This window comes from Alexandromys fortis, unplaced genomic scaffold (assembly GCF_014885135.2).
Source record: "Alexandromys fortis isolate MF-2015 unplaced genomic scaffold, M_Fortis_MF-2015_v1.1 scaffold_152, whole genome shotgun sequence".
Lineage (NCBI taxonomy): Eukaryota > Metazoa > Chordata > Mammalia > Rodentia > Cricetidae > Alexandromys > Alexandromys fortis.
This window is the reverse complement of record NW_026068045.1, coordinates 3154167-3176234: the sequence shown is the minus strand read 5'-3', so window position 1 is coordinate 3176234 and position 22068 is coordinate 3154167. Positions and strand designations below refer to the sequence as shown.

Below are 22068 nucleotides of genomic sequence, written 5' to 3'. Positions count from 1 at the left end.
TTTTTTTTTTTTTTTTATTCTTTTGGATGGGGTACTGCCATGTATTGTGTGTTCCTTCTGCCTCAGGATTTTTTTTTTTTGAGTAATTTAATTTCAGACATATACCACCATGCTTGTCCTTAGATTTATTTTGTAACTGATATATGAAGTACATTTTTTAGTGCTTACTGTGTACCGTGTATGCTATATTTAATACAAATGTTCTATTTTCCTACAACTTAATGATGTGTATTACTTTTATTCCTATTTTATTTAGTTTATGAGTAATTTCCCCAAAAAGACAAACTCAGAATTTGGATATAGGTGTTGTAACTCTAGAATGTGTGCTCATAATAATAATAATGCAGCATACTTGGTCTGGTAGGTCTTAAGGTTTTTTTTTTGTTGTTGTTGTTGTTTTGTTTGTTTTGGCAGTGTCATACGGTCTTGTACATGGCTGATCTTAAACTCTTCTTTATTAGCTGGGACTATAGGTATTTGCCATCCTCCTTTGCTTGGTAGCATTCTTTATTTGAACTATGGGCTTTTGGTCTGTCTTTGTGTAAGGTGAGCAAGATTACTACTATAAACTTCTAATCTCTTTGTTGATATACAGGTGAGCATGTTGGGGAAAGGATTTGGTGATGTTGGGGAAGCTAAAGGTGGCAGTACAACAGGCTCCCAGTTCTTGGAGCAATTTAAAACTGCACAGGCCCTGGCTCAGCTGGCAGCTCAACATTCTCAATCTGGAAGCAACACCACCTCCTCTTGGGATATGGGCTCAACAACACAATCGCCATCACTGGTGCAATATGGTAAGATGATGAGTGTCAAATCTTTTACACATAAATTTGTTGTCTAGAACGTAGCAGGGGGCTGTTTAATACACTCTGGAAAATTACATGGTAATAAAATTTGAGGCTATATATCGAGTTTAGCTTTACTTCTGTGTTTCTTTATTGACCTGTGATTTTGAGAGAATTCTCTTTAGATTTTGTGTTTTTGTGATGGCTCGGGCTGGTCTAGAATTTCTTGCATAGACCAGGGTGGCTTCCAATTCACAGAGATCTTTCTCTTTCTGCCTCCTGACTGCTGGGATTAAAGGCTGACTGCACCAGATCCTCTTATCGTGTTCAGGTGGTCTCTTAAGTGTTTCAGCTGACAAGCCAGCAAACCCTAAAGATGCTTTTGTGTCTGCTTCCCCAGCACTAGGATCATAGGCCTGTGACACTGTGCCCATCCTGTTTACATGACTACTAGGAGTTGAATTCAGGTCCATATACTTGCACAGTACTTTACTGACTGAGACTGCTTACCCAGCCCTAAATTCTTCTTAGATTTATCTTCAGTTTTGAAAGTAATATTTCTTTTGGTCTCATGGCTTTGTCTTAAAATTTTATACTTTAAACTTGGATGATTTGCACGAGTGGCTCTATTCACGTCTATAATTAAACAGGCAGAACAATGGTATGTATTGATTTTTTTTTTCCCTGTGTGTTTTTCAAGACAGGGTTTCTCTGTGTAGCCCTGGGTGTCTTGCGACTTGATCTGTAGACCAGACTGACCTCAAACTCAGAGCTCTGACTCATGAGTGTTGAGAGTAAAGGCATGTGCCCCCACCGCCTAGCTATTGATTTTATTGGATGTACTTCATTACTGAAATTACTACCTGTAGTAATTTCACCTGTAGAAGTAAAATGAGATTCTGTCCTAAAAGTTCCTGATTATATGCAATTTGGATGGGTTAGTGGGTGGATGGACAGATTTGGGGTGTGTATGTGCCACGGTACATGTCTTAGTTTGCTTCTGTTGGTGTGATAAAGACACGACCAAAAGTAAATTTTGAAAGAGAGTTTACTTGGCTTAAATGTCCTGATCATGGGCTATTACTGAGGAAGCCAATGCAGTAACTTGAAAGTTGGAACTAAAACAGAGACCATCTAGGAACACTGCTTACTGACTTGCTCCTCATAGCTTCTTTAGCCTGCTTTCTTACACTACCCTCTCACCTCAGTTATTAAGAAAATGTGGACCAGGTGTGATGCATGCCTTTAATCTCAGACACAGAGGCACGTGGATCTTTTTACGTTCAAGGCTGGGACAGCATGGTATACTAGGAGTTTTAGGGCAGTTAGTGCTACAAAGAGACCCAGTCTCCAAAAGAAGAAAGAAGAAAAAGAGAGCGCATGAGAGAAAATGCATTGTCTAGAGAGGTGGCTCAGTAACTAAGAACAGTGACTGTTTTCAGATGACCTAAATTCAGTTCTAGCACCCACATAGTGGCTCACAACAATAGGTAATTGCAGCCCCAGGGTCTCAGAGGAAACCATAGACATGTGCAGACAAAATATCTATACTCATACAATAAGTAAATCCTCCCTTTATTTGGTTTTTAAGAAAATGCTCTATAGACTTGCCAACAGTCAGTCTGATGGAGATATTTTCTCAACTGAGGTTCTTCCAACATAACTCTAGCTTGTGTCAAGTAGCTAGAATCTTTTTGAACTGAGCCATTTTGCTAGCTGGAGTCTTGAAACCTGAAGGCCTTGTTTTTAGTACTAGTATGAAACAATATCTCTGGCCTCTTATTTGGATTTCTTCTTGCAGATTTGAAGAGTGCAAGTGATTCAACAGTGCACAGCCCTTTTTCAAAACGCCAGGCATTCACCCCATCTTCAACCATGATGGAGGTGTTCCTTCAGGAGAAGCCACCTGCAGTGGCTACCTCGACAGCTGCACCTCCCCCTCCCTCTTCTCCTCTGCCAAGCAAATCCACCTCGGCTCCACAGATGTCTCCGGGGTCTTCAGACAACCAATCCTCCAGCCCTCAGCCGGCTCAACAGAAACTGAAACAACAAAAGAAGAAAACCTCCTTGACATCTAAGGTACTTAAGCTTTTCAGAGATTGTTTTAAGGCAGGGAAGTTATGGGATTTAAGGAAATACAGTCTAAGGGTGTGTTTGGAAATTTAAAATCGAAAGAAATAATTTTTATTCTACAAAAAGATTGTATTAAACAATTACATCACCTTCCTACACCCCTTTCTTTGTAGATTCCTGCTCTGGCTGTGGAGATGCCTGGCTCAGCAGATATCTCAGGGCTAAATCTGCAGTTTGGGGCATTGCAGTTTGGGTCAGAGCCTGTCCTTTCTGATTATGAGTCCACCCCCACCACGAGCGCCTCTTCAAGCCAGGCTCCCAGTAGCCTGTATACCAGCACGGCCAGGTAGAGGAATCATCACCCAGAAGACCTCTTTTGGTAGCTTAGTTTTGTGCTTATTTCTTCATCTGGAGAGGCCATATCTCTTTGACTGGATAAAAGTAGTCAATCATATCATTTTGTTGTGCGCTTTTAAAGAAATACATTGTTACTATAAGATTATCTATGACTTCAAACATTTAGCTAAATGCTATTTAGGTACTTCAAGCTCAAGTTTTTTCATGTGTGCATGTGCACTCTCTTGTGCATGTGTTCTCTCTCTCTCTCTCTCTCTCTCTCTCTCATTCACTTACTCACTCATACATCCTACCTGGAGGCTAGGGGTCCACATCAGGTGTCTCTCTCACTAACTCACCACTTTATTTTCTAAATCAGGATCTGTCACTGAACCTAGAGCTCACTAGCCCAAATTGGCTGGCTAGTAAGCTCCAGGAAATTTCATGTCTCCAATTACCTGGTGTACTGAAAATATATGCTGTCTTCTTCCCAGCTTTTATGTGGGTGCTCAGTATTAGATCAGGCCTTTACTGTTACATGGCTAATGCTGTACTAACTGAGCCATCTCCCTAGATCCTCAGTCTTTGTTGGTTTTGACTCATACGATAGGGTGCCTCTAACAGTACCTTGGCATATGCCACACTGAAAAGTACTATGGGACTTTGCCTGCGAAAAGAAAAATAATGAACTCAGGAAGCATTAATTTAAAATTATAAGTAACCATAAGAGGAAACAAAAAGGACCGTTTCTATCTGCTGGCAGTAATCAAGGAAAGCAGTCTTACACACAGTCTTAGAGGAATATGAAAGGAACAAACATTTTTTCCTTAATCCTTGGAATTTAAAAACACAACTATCTGACTTTGGTCTAGATCAACTGAGTCATAATTTCACATAATGCATGTGAAATTTTATTTAAATTTTCTCTGGGAGACAGTTGTGGTTCAAAAAGTGGAGAAGGGGAAGTTTTATGATAAAGCAGGTGCTATGGTACAGGGAATAGTGAAGATCTGCTGTTGGAATAAAAAGAATTCAATTGAAAATAAACTTTCAAGAAAGAGGCTGGGCATGGTGGTGTACACATTTAATCCCAGCACTCAGGAGGCAAGTTCATCTCTGTAAGTTTAAAGCCAACCAGAGCTATCTAGTGATATCCTGCCCCCGAAAGGGGTCTGGAGTATGGTCTAGTGTTCAAGATCACTTGTTGGTCATATATAGGCTTGGGTTCAGTTCTCGGCACCCACATTTTGGTTCACAATCATCCATAACCCTACTTCCAAGATTCACATGACATTTGGGCATGCATGTGAGCCAAACACTGGTAAACATAAAATATAATAAAATAATGTTTATTTCCCCCTCTGGAAAAAAAATCTACCAGTAATCTTTGATAAGGTGGTCAGGATTCTAAAACTCACAGTAGCTTAAAATAAAATTGATCAAAAGATAGAGTGCCTGATTTTAGGAATTAACTTATTACTTCCTTATTAATCACTCTCTAGTTTTGTTTTAATTCAAATTATTTTATTCCAGTAGTAGTAGATCTCCACTATTTTCTAAGGTTTTTCTTTTCATTTCCCACAGTGAGTCTTCATCAACAGTTTCATCTAACCAGAGTCAGGAGTCTGGCTATCAGAGTGGCCCAATTCAGTCAACAACTTATACCTCCCAAAATAATGCTCAGGGCCCTCTATATGAACAGAGATCCACTCAGACACGGCGGTATCCCAGCTCCATTTCTTCATCACCCCAAAAGGACCTGACTCAGGCTAAGGTAGTAGCTTAATGATTCCCTGGGCCTTGGTTAGCAAAGTAGTGGGTAAAAGTCCCTTGAATATTACTGTTTCACTTTTCTGGAAATGGTGCTACAAAATCTTGAAGGTGCTGACTGAGATGCTGACAAAAAGCACATTTCTGTGATTGGGAAACTAAAAGTTCCTTTCAGCAAGTGAAGAACCAAAACATTTGTCTTTGCAATAAAGATTTGTTGGTTATAGCAAAAACTGTCTCAAATACCTGTCCTTTTCTCATGGAAGATCTGATTGCTAGGATTCAGGGTGCATATATATTAGTAAATCTACCTTCCTCTGGTGAAAGGGATAGCATATATCAAATGTGGTGTGGAGTACCTGTCCAGCAGGATAGGTCTTAAGGATTTATTTTAAGTTACTGGGTAAGGGGAGTGGTTATGTGCACTTGAATGCAGAAGCCAGAGGCAAATGCCTCTGGAGCTGGAGTTCCAGGTGGTTGTTATCTGTCCAGCATGTGTGCTGGGCACTGAGCTCAGGTACTCAGATCTTTCCAGTTCCCCTAATATATGTTTGACCAAAATTAAACTGACTGGTAACGTCTCTTTTACAAGTGTGTCTGTTCTTGCTCATTTCTTGCTCCAGAATGGTTTCAGTTCTGTGCAGGCCACGCAGTTGCAGACCACGCAATCTGTTGAAGGTAAGTGTTTTCCAGGCTTTTTCCGGTTTGGTTTCGGTGGTTTTTCTCAATGCTAATGTGGATTTGTTTTGTTTTTTGGTAAGACAGGGCCCTGCTGTGTAGACTAAGCTGGCCTCTAATTCACAAGAGATCTACCCTCTTCTCCTAAGTGCTGGGATTAAAACCTTGTGCTACTTGCACCCAGCTTGTGTGTTTTGTTTTCCTGGCATGTGTACATGTGCACCACGTGTACCTGTTGCCGTTAAGATGCCAGAAAAGAAATTGGATGTTCTAGATCAGATATTGCAGACAGTTGCAAACCATTATGAAAGCCAAGAGAAACCCTTGTTACCCTCTGAGCCATTTCTCTATTCTCTTATTTAATTTATGAAGTCTTGCTTGCTGTAAAACAAACTGGCCTTGAGTACCATAAATGCTGGGATCATAGCTTTCAGTTTCTCTATGAGTTTTTTTTTTAATGCATATGGATTTTTTTCCTGTATGACTGACTGTTTACCAGCTTCCTGGTGCCTGAAAAGGTCCGAAGAGGGTGTCAGAGCCCCTGGAACTGGTTGCAGATGCCATGTGGCTTGTTGGGAATAGTTCGTCTGCAAGAACTGAGTGCTCTTAACCGCTGAACCATCTCTTTAGCCCCATGTCTTTGTTTCTTGCTTGCCTTGAACTCAGATCCTCGTGCTTCCGGCTCTCAAGGTCTAGGATTAAAGGTGTGCACCACCACCACCCGATTTAAAATTACTTTTTATGTGCATTGGATTTTAGCCTGCATTTATGTCTGTGTCAAGTGCCAGATTCCCCACAACTGAATGTGGGTGCTGGGAATCAAGCCCAGATCCTCTGGAAGAGTATCCTTTGTTTTTAATTGTTGAACCATCTCTCCAGCCCCTGTCTTTGGGTTTTTGAAACACATTTTCATGCTGTAATCACCACTATCCTTATAATCATGGTGTTTCTTCTATGTTAGGTTGCCATAGATTATAGACATGATCCACCATACATAGCAAGTTCTTTTTTGTTTTTTGTTTTTTTTTTTTTAAATCTAGGATTAAATTTATTTTTAGTGTGTTGTGAGCACAAGTATGCACATGCCACAGCACTTGTGGATGCCAGATAACTTTCAGGAGTCTTTTTTTTTTTTCTTCATATTCCACTGGGGTCTCGGGAATCAAACTCAGGCCATCAGATGGTTTATGTGGTGCTAAGAATGGTACCCAAGGCCTGATTTATGATTAAGAAAGCACTCTACTACTGAGGTATCTCTCCAGCCCAAAGTTTTTGGTTAACTTTTTTCCTTTCCCCCTTAAAAATGATAAATCCACTAATATTCTTCACTGGGCAAATGAAGTTTGTGTTGTTAATTGCCTGAAATTAAAAAGTTATTCTCAGTGAATAATTCTTTTTTTTTTTTTTTTAAGTAATTGAGTGCTGTAAAAATTGTAGTTTTTCTTTACTCATAGATAGTGTCCCTGTTTTTTGATTAAGGGAAATCTTTTCTTATTTCTAGGTGCTACAGGCTCTGCAGTGAAATCCGATTCACCTTCCACTTCTAGTATACCCTCTCTCAGTGAAACAGTACCTGCAGCTTCCTTACTGACGACAGCCAATCAACATTCATCCTCCTTAAGTGGCTTGAGCCACAGTGAGGAGATTCCAAATACTACCACCACACAACACAGCAGGTGATTTGGGGTGAAATTTTCAGTTGGAATCGTGAGTTTCAGTAGCTGAGCTAGCTGTCTTGTCTTATCTTAATCCCTACTTGTCGAGACTATAACAGTCCTGCTTTTGTGGGAAGTAAAGACAAAGGAAACACACTTTCTGCTTTTCCCATCTGCTCTTGCTATGATTGTTCACAACTCTGAAAACTGGCCATTTTACATGTCAATATGGTCTTAATCTTGCTCTTGTATTATGTTTTGTGTGTGTGTTTGTGTGTGTGTGTGTGTGTGTGTGTGTAAGAGGGCGGGGAGAGAAACTGGCTATTAAACATGTCAATATGGTCTCAGTCTTGCTTCTGTATTCTGCTTTGTGTGTGTGTTTCATAACTCAAGCTCCAGGTTGCGTAACCATAGCATTCTGTTAATGCCAACTTTCTCCCATTATAGTGCGTTATCTACACAGCAGAATACCCTTTCTTCATCAACATCTTCTGGGCGTACTTCGACATCCACTCTTTTAGTAAGTATGACGCTTAAGAGAAATAGAAACTTAGATTTCTAATCATAAGATTGCCCCAAGAGGAAGTTACATAGTTTTTTTGTTTGATTGGTTTTCCCTCTCTTGAGAAAGGGTCTTGCTATGTAGCCCTATGTGACCTCAAATTCATGGGTAGTTCCCCTTGCCTAGTGTTGGGATTACAGGGTTGCGTTTAGCACACCTGGCTCTGAGTAGGGAATTCTAGGAAGTTTCTTCAGAACTTAACTGAGGTTGTAGGAAAAGTAGTAAAAGGATATTGAGAAGCCAAAAGAATCCAGACGTTTTGCACTAATGAAACATAATTAAAAGTCTCAGGTTTTTTTTTTCTTTCACTGAAAATAGGCCGGGGCTTTGTGTTCTCTAATAAGTGTAGAAGAACATACACCTTTTTTAAAAATGGGGGGCTCGAGAGATGGCTCAGTGGTTAAGAGCATTGCCTGCTCTTCCAAAGGTCCCGAGTTCAATTCCCAGCAACCACATGGTGGCTCACAACCATCTGTAATGAGGTCTGGTGCCCTCTTCTGGCCTGCAGACATATACACAGACAGAACATTGTATATATAATAAATAAATAAATATTTAAAAAAAATAAATAAAAATGGAAGTATACTCACAGCCAGTGGTGGCACACACCTTTAATTCCAGCACTTGGGAGGTAGAGGCAGGCGGGTCTCTGTGTTGAAGGATATCCTGGTCTGTAAAGAGTTCCAAGACAGGCAGGGCAGTTTGGAGGTGTAGCTCAGTGATAAATTACATCATTGGCATACAGAAGGCCCTGTGTTAGATTTCTAGAACTATAAAAGCATGGGGGAGAAAAAAAAGCTAGCAACATAACAACACAAAAAAATCATCTATTTTAATTGGTAGAATGATTCTTAGCCTGGGAAATGCTGAATATAAGAATCAGTGTGGAAAAGAAGCAGGACATTGTTATCAAGGTGTATTCAGATGAGACCTCATGGTCAAGGAATTACTTTATGGTTATAACTTCTTTTGTGTGGAATTATCCTAGGGCGCCTAAGGGAGCTAGGGTTACAGGAGTCCAAACTTTCTTACGAGTCTTAAAAATTAGACAATATCAGTTTAAGTCAGAGTCTGTACTTTCTTCTAGCAAATGAATTAGTCTTAAAAGTTGAACTAGTGAATCAAAGTGTGGAAAGAAGGCTGTGATACACTTTTAGTTCTAAGCTTTATCCCCCTACTAACAGATGTTGGTCCCTATGAAATTTATGTCCTCACTTACTTTGCTGTTTTTCTGAACAGGTTGATGTTGGTCAGCAGGCAGTTGCAAGGAGCATGTAGCTAGAGATTTCCTTTTGCATTGGCAGAGGGAATTGTACCTTGGGTTGGCTTTTTTAATTGCAAATTTGATGAGAAGATCATAGATCCTTATCTTTCCCATCTGTTGCTAATGTTGTTTCCTTCTGTCTTCCACTGCTCCCCTTTGAAGCACACAAGTGTGGAGAGTGAAGCGAGTCTCCATTCTTCCTCCAGCACTTTCTCTACCACATCCAGCACTGTCTCTGCACCTCCCCCAGTGGTCAGTGTCTCCTCCAGTCTGAATAGTGGCAGTAGTCTAGGCCTTAGCCTGGGCAGCAACTCTACTGTCACAGCCTCAACTCGAAGCTCAGTTGCTACAACTTCAGGTAGCTTTGCATAGGTGGGTGGCATTTCCTCTGGGGTGGAGGTGATAATAAATTGTATGACAACAGAAAAATGTTCTCTTTTAGGAAAAGCTCCACCCAACCTTCCTCCTGGAGTCCCGCCATTGTTGCCTAATCCATATATTATGGCTCCAGGGCTGTTACATGCCTACCCGGTAAGTGGGGCTGAAGGATCTTCTCTACAAAGCCAGGACGGTGTGACTATTCTTTGTAGCTTCAGTTTCAGATGGAGTACAATAATTAAAGCAGAATAAATGGTATCCACATACAGGCAAACAGGTTTTTAATTAGTCTGTGTACCTGCTGTGTGCTAAGATCTGAAGAAACTATACTTTGTTCTCCTTTTCACCTTTATGCAGGTTCAAGTTAGGCTTGCATGGTTGGGTGGCAATCACTAGCCAAGAAAAGTAACAGGGTTTTTGTTTACAAGTATGTCTATACACCAAAGCATGCCTGGTGTCTGTAAAGGCAGCTGTAAGCACCCCCATGGGAAACAAACTTGGCTCCTTTGGAAGTATCCCTTTGAGATACTTCTCTAGGCCCCACCCTCCAAATGTAGTAGTTTTTGTAGAGGAAGGGCTGAACTTTGACAAGGCCCTTTGCTGATCATTTGTTCTACGTGAAATATGGTTTCTGGATCTTTAGCATCAACAGCCAGAATGTGTAGTATATGTTATTTCCCATGCTTTTGATTCCTTACCTCCATAGTTCTTTGCTTTCTTTGACCTTTTCTTTTACAATTCAAATCTAGAACTACCTGAAAATAAATGAGTGACAATAGTAGTATTTTCTCTAGTGTCTTCTGTCACCTTCAAGTAGTCAATACTCACTGAGATGGAAATTAGTTATAAAAATTCTATTCAAAAACACCTATCTTTTCTGGGTGTGTTGATGAATGCCTTTAATCCTTGGTACTTGGGGAGGCAGAGGCAAGTGGATCTCTGTGAGTTTGAGGCCTGCCTGGTCCACATAACGAGTTTCAGGACAGCCAGGACTGTTACACAGAGAACCCTGTCTTGAAAAACTAAATCAACTCAAAGGAAAAAACTACCTATTCTTGGGTCGCGTGTGGTAATAAATACATTTAATCTCAGCACTATGGATGCAGAGACAAGTAGATCTGAGTTCTAGGACAGCCAACACTATACAATGAGACTCTGTCTCAAAACAACAAAACAAAAAAGCCACCTACCTATTTCTACTTTAGGGAGGAAGTTTAGATAATAGATATATCCAAATCGCACTCTTAAACTTTTTAGTCTTTTAAGTTAGAGTCTCACTGTTTAGTTGGCCTGGAACTCTTAGAGATCTGTCTCTGTTTTCTGAGTGTTTGGTTTAAAGGCCTCCAGGCTTGACTGCTTTTAAAAAGTTTTCTTTTATTGTTTGTTTTAATAACTTTTATTAGTTGGCAATTTCATACATAGGTTTAATATATTTCGGTCATACCACCCTTCCAATTTTTTTTTTTTTTTTTTTTTTTGGTTTTTCGAGACAGGGTTTCTCTGTAGCTTTGGTGCCTGTCCTGGAACTAGCTCTTGTAGACCAGGCTGGCCTCGAACTCCCAGAGATCCGCCTGCCTCTTCCTCCCGAGTGCTGGGATTAAAGGCGTGCGCCACCACCGCCCGGCTTCCACCCTTCCATTTTTTAAATTGTCATTCTTTTTCTTTTTTAAATATGGTTGTTCTATCTATGCATAGAGCCTATATGCTAGGAGAGAAGAGCGCCAGATCTCATTATAGATGCTTGTGAGCTACCATATGGTTGCTGGGAATTGAACTCGGGGCCTCTGAAAAGAGTTGCCAATGTTCTTAACTGCTGAGCCATCTCTTTTGCCCCTTATTATTCCTTCTTAAACTCCCCTTCTTCCCAACACTTCCCCCTTCTTAAATATCTTTTTTACAGTGTATACTTTTTTAAAGAATACTTAATTTATTCATTTATTTTGTATATATGAGGGCTCTGCATATATGCTTATATGACAGAATTGGGCATTCGATCTCATTGTAGAGCTCTAATGTAGTTGTGAGCAACTACATGGTTGCTGGGAATTGAACTCAGCACCTGTGAAAGTGCAGCCAGCGCTTTTAACTTAACCCCTACACTGTATACTTTTAAAACATTTTTTTAAGGTGTATAAATGTTTTGCTTGCATTTGTATATGTGTGCCATGCAGAGGTAGATACTTATGGAGGTCAAAAGAGAGCATCTGGTCCCTTGTAACTAAGAGTTTCTCATAGTAATGCTGGTGCTGGGAAGTGAACTCAGATCCTCTAGAAGAGCAATTATTGCTCTTAATTACTGAGCCATCTCTCCAGTCCCACATTGTATACATCAGTGTGTTTGTGTCTCTCTGTGTGTGTGTTTATTTTTATTTGTTTATATGAGTGTTTTGCCTGGGTGTATTTATGTTCCTATGTGTGTACTTGATACTTTTTCTTTTGGAGGCCAGAAAAAGGGAATTGGATTCCCTGGAACTTGTATTACAGATGAATGTATACCACTTTGTGGGTTCTGGGAATCAAACCTGGGTCCTGAAAGAGTAGCCAGTACTCTTAACTATTAAAAAAAGTTTTTTTTGGCATACTTTTTAACGTTTCCTGGAAATATGGGTAAATAAACAAAATAAAAATGTAAGTCCTAGAAAAGATAAATTTCAGTCTAAGCTTTAAGGTCTGCCAGAGATAGTACTTGCTCAATAGAAATAAAAGGCCCGCTGTTCATGTACTTAAATCTAATCATTCTTCCTTACCAGTGCCCTAATGACAGCCTAGTCATTACATATATATAGCATGTAGTTTAAGGGACGCTTTAAGACCTTTCATGAATCATTTAATCTCTTTGTACTTTATTGCTTTCCACATAGAGAAAACAGAAGAAAATAACCTGTTGTGAGAATGTTATTTTAAATTTTTTCTTGTCTTTTCTACGCCATCATGACTAGTTCCTCTTAATGGTTTGTTTGTTTGTTTGTTTGTTTGTTTTTTTGGTTTTTCGAGACAGGGTTTCTTTGTGGCTTTGGAGCCTGTCCTGGAACTAGCTCTGTAGACCAGGCTGGTCTCGAGCTCACAGAGATCCGCCTGCCTCTGCCTCCCAAGTGCTGGGATTAAAGGCGTGCGCCACCATCGCCCGGCTCCTCTTAATGTTGTTAAATGTCTTTCTTGCAGCCACAAGTATATGGCTATGATGATTTACAAATGCTCCAGACAAGATTTCCATTGGTGAGTAATCGGGATTGAAATCTGGAAAAAGAACACTAAACTACGGATTTTTGAGATTGGTTTTTACTATATAGACTACCCTGTCCTGGAACTTACTCCATACCAGGCTGGCCTCAAACTCACAGAGGTCTGCCTGCCTCTGCCTCCTGAGTGCTGGGAGTCAAAGCATATGCCACTGCTGCCCAGCAAAAGACATTAAAATTAATGTTAAAATCAGTTGTGGCTCTTGCCTGTAATCCCAGCATATGAGAAGTGGAGGCAGGAAAACTGGGAGTTCAAGACATGGCTTGCCTATATAATGAGTTCAAGGCCAGCTTGACTACATTAGCTCCTTTCTTTGAAAAAAAAAAAAAAGCCAAACAAAATTGATAAATGAATTTTCTGATGTTCAATATCCTAGCATTTTCTCAGTCTTTTTCCCCATATACTTTACCATATATATACATACACACTGGTAATTTGAATTAAAATACGTGCTACATAGCTGCAGCTCAGATGGACTAATAAAACTATTAGCATACTTTATGTCAACATCAATTTTCTGTTCTGCTTTTTTTTTTATTGTTTGATTCCCTTATGATTGAAAGGAGGACTTTACGTGTGTTAGGCTGAATACTGCTGAACTGTATTCCTCCTGTTTCATTTTAATAATGGGAGAGTATCTCACCCTGTTTTTCAGGCTAGCCTCAAACTACTGGACCTCGTATTCTCCTGCCTCTGTTTCCTAAGTATCTAGGACTGTCACTGACATCTATCATTACCCCTGACTTTTTTGTTGTTGGTGTTGAGTCAGGGTCTTTCTACATAGTCCTAGCTGTGTATACGGAGTATTGGACTCAAAGGCATTCACCACCACACCCAACCTCCCTGGCTTTTCTTCATTTTTTGTTTCTCTGTGTCATCTCCTTTATCTTTCTTTTTTATTAATGAGTTTCCCAGAATCCCCAGAATGGGGTACTTTAAGCATTTATTGTTTTAGGCAGTTTACAAGAGTAATTGGAATTTAGTGGGAGCTCTAGCCAGCTTATTCAGATGGTCAGGATATTTTTAATGTCTTAAGATTTTTTGTAGTTCTTGGGATCATACCTAGGGCCTCTTGTATTTTGACAAATACTCTATTTCTGAGCCTTTAGTTTCACCAAATTGCTCAAGTTGGTGTTGAGCTCTAGACTTGACTTGTATCTCCAAGTAGTTAAATTATAGGCTTGTGTTAACAGGTCCAGCTTTGTTGTTTTGAGACAGACTCTCACTGTAGGTTATGTAGTTTAGTCTGGCCTTGGTGATTGTCCTGCTTCAGCCTTCCAAATCTTCAAATGCTGGAATTATGGGAGCACCACCACATGCAGCTTTTTTTTTGAGACAGTAGGCTGGGTGTGCTGGCACATGCTTTTATTCCCAGCATTTATTCTACGTAGTTAGGACTATATAGCCTTAGCTGGCCTAGAACTTGTTATGTAGAGGCTGATTTCAAAAAACTCTAGAGAGCCACTTTCTCTGCTTCCTGTGCATCACCTTTTTAAGAGTATATGTGCATGCAGGTGCCAGAGGAGGATATTCTGTATATCCTGCTTTCTGTTCTGACCCATCCATATACTCTCCATGTTAGTATTACGGGCATGTCCATGATCATATCCATGGCTTTTTCATAGATGCTGGAGGTCAAAGTAGCAAGCACTCTTACCTACTAAGCCAATTTCTCTGGCCCCACAGCTTAAGCACTTTGGCAGAAAGAAGAACCTGTTTTCTCAAAATTAGCTAGAAGGATCTATGTAAGATTAATCCTTGTTTGTCCTGCTAGACCTTGATGTGTATTCCAACAAGCATATCCGTAGACCTTGTCTGACTTTTACTCGTGGCCAGACAGGGGGGGGACAGTGTATGCAAGATTAATTGGTGTTCATGTGATCACTAACCTGTTTAATCAGTAACGTGATAAATTGCAGTACTCAAACATTCTCTTGCTTCCTCTTGTGGTTTCCTTGCTGGGGAATGAGTGGAATTTAATCTCTACTCTTTTATTTTGGTTCTAGGATTACTACAGTATCCCGTTTCCCACACCCACCACTCCACTTACTGGGAGGGATGGTAGCCTGGCCAGCAACCCTTATTCTGGTAGGATTGGAATAGAGCTGAATACAGAGAGATGTGTAGATAGAAATGTGTTTAGTAGCAAGAAGAGTTCCATAATTAAGATTTTTAGCAGAAGTGTGATTTTTGTGGGGGTGGGGTGTCTGTTAGTCTCCACCTTTTTCTAGGAAGTTTGATTGAACTGCTCTTCTGTATTCCCTTGTGCCACTTTGCCCTGTGTACAGTGGCAATCTCATTGCCTTGCTAGTCCTTAGGTTTTTGTTTATGTATAACTGATCATTGTCTTCTCATCTTCCCTTAACTATTGTTGTCCTTCAAGCCCTTGGAGAAGCAAGGTGTAGGAAAAGGATGGGATGGAGACTAAAGAAAACAAGTTGGCAGAGGAAGATGGGGATTTTTCATTTGGGGATCCCTTTGCACATTATAGAGTATGCAGCCAGCCCTTCTTTTCTTAGGTGACCTCACCAAGTTCGGCCGCGGGGATGCCTCCTCCCCAGCCCCAGCCACAACCTTGGCCCAACCCCAACAGAACCAGACGCAGACTCATCACACCACGCAGCAGACATTCCTGAACCCGGCGCTGCCTCCTGGCTACAGTTACACCAGCCTGCCATACTATACAGGGGTCCCGGGCCTCCCCAGCACCTTCCAGTATGGGCCTGCTGTGTTCCCTGTGAGTAACTGACTGACTGGTCTTGTTGCAAAGGATCCCAATTCTGGGCATCATTCTAGCTGCTTTCAAGGCTAAATTACCCCCTAGTAATAAATGAGGGACAACTTGTACTTTTGGCCTATTTCTGGTTTAGGAAGAAGGGGTGTGGGATTTTATTGGAACAAGGATTACCTGATCTTAGAGTTAGCCAAAGGAGGATTGTGATACATTATATCTTCGCCACCTCCTCCTTTCTCTGCTACCATTATCTTTTTTTTTTTTTTTTTTTTTTTCCCCTACAAACTATCTCTTTACTGCTCAGGTCAGTTCTGAAGACTTTAGTGTTCTAGTTATTTTTTTGTTGTCATTTTAAAATAACATGACCAAAAGTACTCACACAAGAAAAAGTTAAGTTTTGGGGAGAGTCTATAATGGCATGGTGCCAGGAGTAGGAGGTGGAGAGAACAGGAAGATGGGATACACTCTCAGATCCTATCCCACTCATGTTCTTCCTTCAGTAAGGCTCCACCTCCTGAAGATTCTGTAACCTCCTCAAGCATTTCTCATTCAACCACAATCAGTAAGGATCAACCACTGGCCAACCTACTTTAGGATGATAACTACCTAAATGTCCAATCTTTGGAGTAGAACAAGTGAGACAGATGTTGTCTGTTGCTGTTTCATTCTATTTCTGTCCTTTCGTTCTTCAGGTGGCTCCTACCTCTTCCAAGCAGCATGGTGTGAATGTCAGTGTGAAAGCCTCGGCCACCCCTTTCCAACAGCCAAGTGGATATGGGTCTCACGGATACAACACTGGTAAGTTCCCTTTGGCCCTTGTTCAGTGGTCTGTGTGGGATATTACTAGGTGGGAGAAAGACTTGGTATTTGAAAGTGGGTCATTGAGATAAGCTAACCCTCCACATGATTGTTAATTGTTTGGTTGGCTTAGAGGTCTAAGAACAGTACCAACAAAGAGCTTGTACTAGGGCGGGCATGTGTCCACTATTCACAGTGGCTAATCTGAGTTTGGGAGAAAAATGGCAGGGGCCCCAAGATTTCACTGAAATATCACTGGGGAAAATGGTGGAAGAGTACTGAAGAAAAGGTTTAGATATTTTTCTAGCTAGCGGACTATGTATGATAGGTTTGGCATAAGTTTGTAGTACTAATTTTGTTACATGACTTCCTTTTTAATTCCCTAGCTAGAAGATCTACATACAATGTGGAGAAAGATGAGTAGACACGACTGACTACTCTTGGGAGTGAGGCTTGAACCCTTAGGTTTCTTCTTCATTTGTTTAGCTAGTCTTCTTGCACCGATTTGTTGCACATCTGATAACAGGGAAGTAGTGCAGGGATTTTATGGACAGGTGTAGCCCTTGCTTCTCTAACTGACATTGTTGCTTTCCTTTTGGACGATGGCGATGAAGAGAAAATTTTGCTTTTGTAGGTTTTTTAAACTAGGTTCCCCCCCCCCCCCCCCCCCTCGAGACAGGGTTTCTCTAGCTTTGGTTCCTGTCCTGGAACTAGCTCTTGTAGACCAGGCTGGTCTTGAATTCACAGAGATCCACCTACCTCTGCCTCCTGAGTGCTAGGATTAAAGACGTGTGCCACCACCACCCAGCCTAACTTTATGGGTTTTGTTTTTTTTTCCGTCCCACTTTATGGGTTTTTAAAATGTGATTTTGTTTTTGTTTTTTTAAAACAGGGTCTCTTTATATAGCCTTAGCTGTCCTGACACTCAGTATATAGACTAGGTTGGCCTGGAATCCACTCTGTCTCCAGAGTGCTGGGACTAAGGGTGTGCACCATCACATCTGTCTTACTTGTTTTCTTGTTTTTTTTTTTGCTTTTGAGACACGGCTTGCCTCTAATTTGTAGCAGTCTTTGCCACTGTTGAGCACTGGGATATATACCATACCTGAGAGGGCTGGAAAGAATTCCATGTAATTTTCTTAATGACTTTCAGGTGAATCTGGGGAAGTGACTGCTGCAGTTGCTAATGGGTTGGACTTGAGGGTTGTCTTTAAAAGCTTGCATCCTGGTTACAGTCCTTTGGGATTTAGAGTTACCAATAGTGTTCTTCATTCTTCTGTGGGCTCTGTGGGTAAAGAGCCAAGCTTTATAGTAATTAGAGAACTGAGCACAGAAGACAACAAATAGGCTTAGGTATTAATAGACAGATAGAAGTTTGAACTGTGACCTATAAAACTGGGTCATGATACACATTTTCAAAATCTTGAGGAACCTCTGAGATTTAATGCCCATACTCCTTATGGCAACTTTTCTTAATGACCAAGGCCTACCCTAATCTTTGATTGAGTATAGAGATAAAAGCTTTTTGACTTAGAATGGCTTCACCTCCCAAATTTACCATTAGGTTTAAGTACTAAGTGGTCCAGAATCAGATTGGAATTGATTTTGAAACTCTTAGCTTCTTACCTACCTTAAAATTTCAGAAATCTGCTATAGCAGCTTTTCGAGAACCCCCAGTTGCCAACCCCCAACAGAGGGCTCTTGTCATTCTGTTCCTCATCAACCTCTAAATTCATTTATTTTTATGTATTTGATTCCTTTTAGGAAGAAAATATCCACCCCCTTACAAGCATTTCTGGACGGCTGAGAGCTAATTTGGTCCAAGCCTGGGGGCTATGTTTTGTGTGTGTGTATAAATTTGCACTGAAGTCTTGTTTCAGAAACCAGACCACTGAGGAGAGCCTGCTGAGCTGAGGTCATGGCCTGCGTGGCTTGGGGAAATGAGTTGGTGGATACCTTCTGGGCTTTTGAACTTGCCCCCCTCCCCATCTCCCTTCTCCCCCATGTGTCTGACCCTGTCTTACCCATTTCGAGTTCGAGCGGTGCAGCACCTCCGAAGCATCAATGCACACGCCTGCTGTTGCTTTTGATTTCTGGAAGGCATGTAGTTCCAACTTGTAACAAAAAATATTTGTAGTCTTCAATAAACTGTGGTATTTCTTTAGCTAACTCTGCGTTCTTTCCGTGCATGTCTTTCTGGACACTAGGAGCCAATGCTGTATTGTGGGTAAAGGGTGGAGGGTGGTCTTTTCAGTCAGTCCCTAGTATAGCCAAAGAGCTGTTAGTGTTTCAGTAGAGTTAAAACAGCCCGTTTCCAGCCTGTTGATTGGTTGGTAAAGCTATTACAAATAAAAACAACAAAACTGATTTCCCATGCTTTTATGTCTTTACTTTTTCATGTAGATCCTCCCCTTGCCTCTGACTCACGCTGAGGGCAAGGGACAAGAAGTTAGTGTCACGTCATAGTGAAAGGCTAAAGCTGTTGTTAGGGAAGTATCGCCCAAGGCTTAATTTCTACATCTGGTTCTCAAGGTTGACTGATTAATATCTCATCGGGTTATTAGTGATCACTTAGTTGATGGCTCGGGCTTTGTGGAAACTGTGCTAGCCTGGAACACTGTTCGTGGTCCTTTGATGGCTTTTCAGAGATTGTGAATTTTTAGTCTTTTTTTTTTTTACTAGTGGATGTAGCCAAAGCTATGTGAGAGATGTTTGGTCAGACATCCTGTGGGGAAGTTTGTCCTCCATGCACTCATTCACCAGTACACCATCAGCTGTTGGTTTATAGCAGAAATTTGAACAATTAGACAACCACCCTTGGTTAATCAGAAACCATATACTCAACTTTCCTTTAGTACAGTTCCTTACCCCTCTGGTCCTATGGAGTTTAACCAGTTTTCCAAGTTGCTGCCACGCTAAGTAAGAAATGGGTTTTTTTTTCCTTCTGCCTACCACCTACATTGTTTTGAAATTTTTTTTTTTATCACTGTTCGGTAATTGGGGTAGGTAGGACATGTGGGATGGGAAGGAGAGCAAAACTTTAGTCGGAGGATCTCTGTAATAGCTAGTAAAAATAGGGAACTCAAAGCCTTCTATTTTTTAGGTTTTCTAATACTTACATAGAGGCTATTTTAGCCACTATACAGGATTCTCTTTTCCCCTGTTGCATTACTGGTTCTTCTATACAATTTAAAACTTGAACTAAACTTTTTATGTAAAAATTAACAAGGTAGGAGCTTGCTAGACCTAATTTCTCCTCACCACCCAGCGTGGCTCCAGTTAAGTAGTTTCTCCCACCCTGTGTAAGCATCCTAGCTTCTCTTGGCAAGAGAGTAACCAAGTCAGCTGTAGGCACTTATCTATTAAAGATAACTCATTGTCTCTTTGGTTTTGTCTTGAAAATATTCTGTAACCTGGCTCATTTCCCTTCCCCATCAAACCTCACTAGCATTAGTTCTTTCCATATCTGAACTTAAAGTTATGCCTGCAACCCATTGTTCTCTCAGCTAGGCATCTGGGGTTTGAAAAGAAGAAAAATCTCTGCTACCTCTAAAAGAGTTTGATATACTGTTCCCTTTGTTTACTTTGTGTCTTCAAAGTATGCAGTTAAGGCTTTGGAGATAAGTATTTTTTCATGCTTTATGTCTATGCTTCTTTTTCTTCCCCTAGAATTGTATTTGTTCCTTTTGAAGGGTACTATTTGGACTTAGGATTGGTAGGGTTTAACGTTAATTTTTTTCTCTTGGTGCTAGTGGTCAAACCCTGTTCCTTGTGCTAGCTAGAGAAGCACGTAATCACTGACTAAATCTAAAGTGATTGTGAACTTAACTCCTAAAGGCTGCCTTTCTTTTAGGCATTGGTTAGGAGAATTTGAGTTTCTGGAATTTGTATGGAGTGAATGGAAGATTCCTTGTGATTTTATCATTAACATATCGCTTCTTTAAAAAAAAAAAAGCCAAACAGCTCCGTCAGAGTGCTTCTCAAATAAAAGAATAATGTACTTCTGGAGGCAAGAATCTAAAAGCATAAGATGTAGTTTTCTGGTTTCCTTTTTTATTTTTACAGGAGCTAATAATGTCTATTTTTACAGGAGCTAATTTTTTTTTTTTAATTGTGAATTTCTAGTTTAACTTATTTTCCACATTTTGTTTAAAATGTCTCTGGTGACATGCTAGATTATCTCATGGCTTCTGTCTTCTTGATTCATTGACCAATACTGTTAGGAAGGAAGAGTGTAGTAGTATGTTTATTTTAGCCTGAGAACAAATTAAGATGGATTATACTACTACAGGCTACTTTAAACTGTGGTGGCAGGAAAATTTTCAAGAGGAAACATGAGTTAGATATGGATTAAAACTGTTACTTGTGGGCAAGCTGAAGTAATGAAAATGACATTGCCTCTATATTTCATATAGGTGTCCTCCCCACCCTCATACCACTAGAATTATAGAACTAGAAATTCATCTTGTGCAAGCCCTTTAAGTCACAAGGATATAAGCCTAGCATTCGTAGGCTTATAGACCTACGACCAGAGAAGTGAGGTTCATGAAGTGAATTGAGGCTCTGAGAATAAGCACTAGGGCCTCTGCATTGAACTGTTCCTAATACTTAACAATGTAGGTTTAAGCATTTTGAGCCCCAATGTGTCATGTAGAATAGTAAGAGCCAAAACCAAGTGGAGTTTGAGTAGACTGATTCACAGTGGACATTAAATTTATAATACCCTTTTGCTTTAAAATCATGCTACTGAAATTTTGCTCATACCCCTTGTGCTCCCATCAAAAAGAGGTTCACACATGTATTCCACACATATTATCTAGAAGGGCAAAAGAACTCTAGGCAGCATTTATGTTATGAATTCTAACATCTCAGCTGATGTAATGGAAAAAACATACCAAAATTCTTTTGCAGTGCCATAGCTAGAAAGGCTGCAGACATCACGTCCTAGGAACAGAGACTAGGCTGATAGCAGACAGAGCTAATCCTCTCTGTTTCCTCCTCCCTTAGGTGTATCAGTCACCTCCAGTAACACGGGCGTGCCAGATATCTCGGGTTCTGTGTACTCCAAAACCCAGGTAGGTGCCTGGTGTGGATGAAAGTAGAAAGAGATGGAGGTGGAGTTGCAGTTAGAACAACCCTCAGGAGAGGTGTCCGAAACCCATTCTACCTTTTCTAAATGAGTTATCTGTAGACTTCAGTTTCTCTAGAACTTTATGAGAAATGTCATAGGAAGGTCAAGTGTTGTAAATTATAATTTAATGTCATTTATTTACTGTGCAAATGGTCTTGGCCCCTTGACCTACCCACTCAGTATTTTCATAACTTTGCAAGAGAATAAATATGGAAATGAAGGGAAACTAGTTAATTTCATTCTTTGTAAGTTCATAACCATGAGTGGAAATGAAGTGAGTAGTTTGGTACTGAGTTATCTATAGGTATGTGTTTTCATTTTTATGTCCCAGAACCTTTCATACTCAAGATATCTCTTCAGTTTTTTATTCATTTCTTCAGAGATATCTACAAAGTTTTAATTTATGCTAAGCCATAGAGGCAGGAATGTACAATATTATTTTTATTATTTATTTTGAGGAAGGGTTTTATTCTTTAGTCCTGGCTAGCCTGGAAGTCACTGTGTGTAGATCAGGCTAGTCTCAAACTGCAGAGATCCATCTGCTTCCCAAGTAATTAGAATTTAAGGTGTGCAGTATCATCCCTGACTAATGTAAGATTTTATGGGTGCTTTGACAGTCATCTTTCTGCTTGATCCTTGTGACAAGAGGTCAGTAGTAGCGCGC

The 22068-nt window shown here is 40.4% G+C and overlaps 1 protein-coding gene and 1 non-coding gene across 24 annotated transcripts in view; both read left to right on the top strand.

Annotated features, from left to right (window-relative positions):
* The window catches only part of Ubap2l (ubiquitin associated protein 2 like), a 55649-nt gene that overhangs the window by 30850 nt on the left and 2731 nt on the right, over positions 1-22068 (top strand). For 20 of the 23 annotated variants that reach the window (XM_050166296.1, XM_050166295.1, XM_050166288.1 and 17 more), the window contains 14 exons: positions 596-794; positions 2587-2864; positions 3032-3204; positions 4779-4968; positions 5588-5642; positions 7144-7318; positions 7745-7817; positions 9286-9481; positions 9566-9654; positions 12664-12717; positions 14748-14829; positions 15261-15478; positions 16168-16273; positions 21281-21348. In XM_050166296.1, the coding sequence (XP_050022253.1) occupies positions 596-794; positions 2587-2864; positions 3032-3204; positions 4779-4968; positions 5588-5642; positions 7144-7318; positions 7745-7817; positions 9286-9481; positions 9566-9654; positions 12664-12717; positions 14748-14829; positions 15261-15478; positions 16168-16273; positions 21281-21348 (1956 nt within the window). Of the gene's footprint in view, positions 1-595; positions 795-2586; positions 2865-3031; positions 3205-4778; positions 4969-5587; positions 5643-7143; positions 7319-7744; positions 7818-9285; positions 9482-9565; positions 9655-12663; positions 12718-14747; positions 14830-15260; positions 15479-16167; positions 16274-18037; positions 18641-21280; positions 21349-22068 lie in introns of those variants that run through there. The other 3 variants (XM_050166301.1, XM_050166300.1, XM_050166299.1) reach the window with 1 other exon arrangement.
* On the top strand, positions 14536-14673 carry LOC126486551 (small nucleolar RNA SNORA58). The gene has a single exon (XR_007588154.1). It is a non-coding gene; the product is annotated as a small nucleolar RNA SNORA58 (small nucleolar RNA).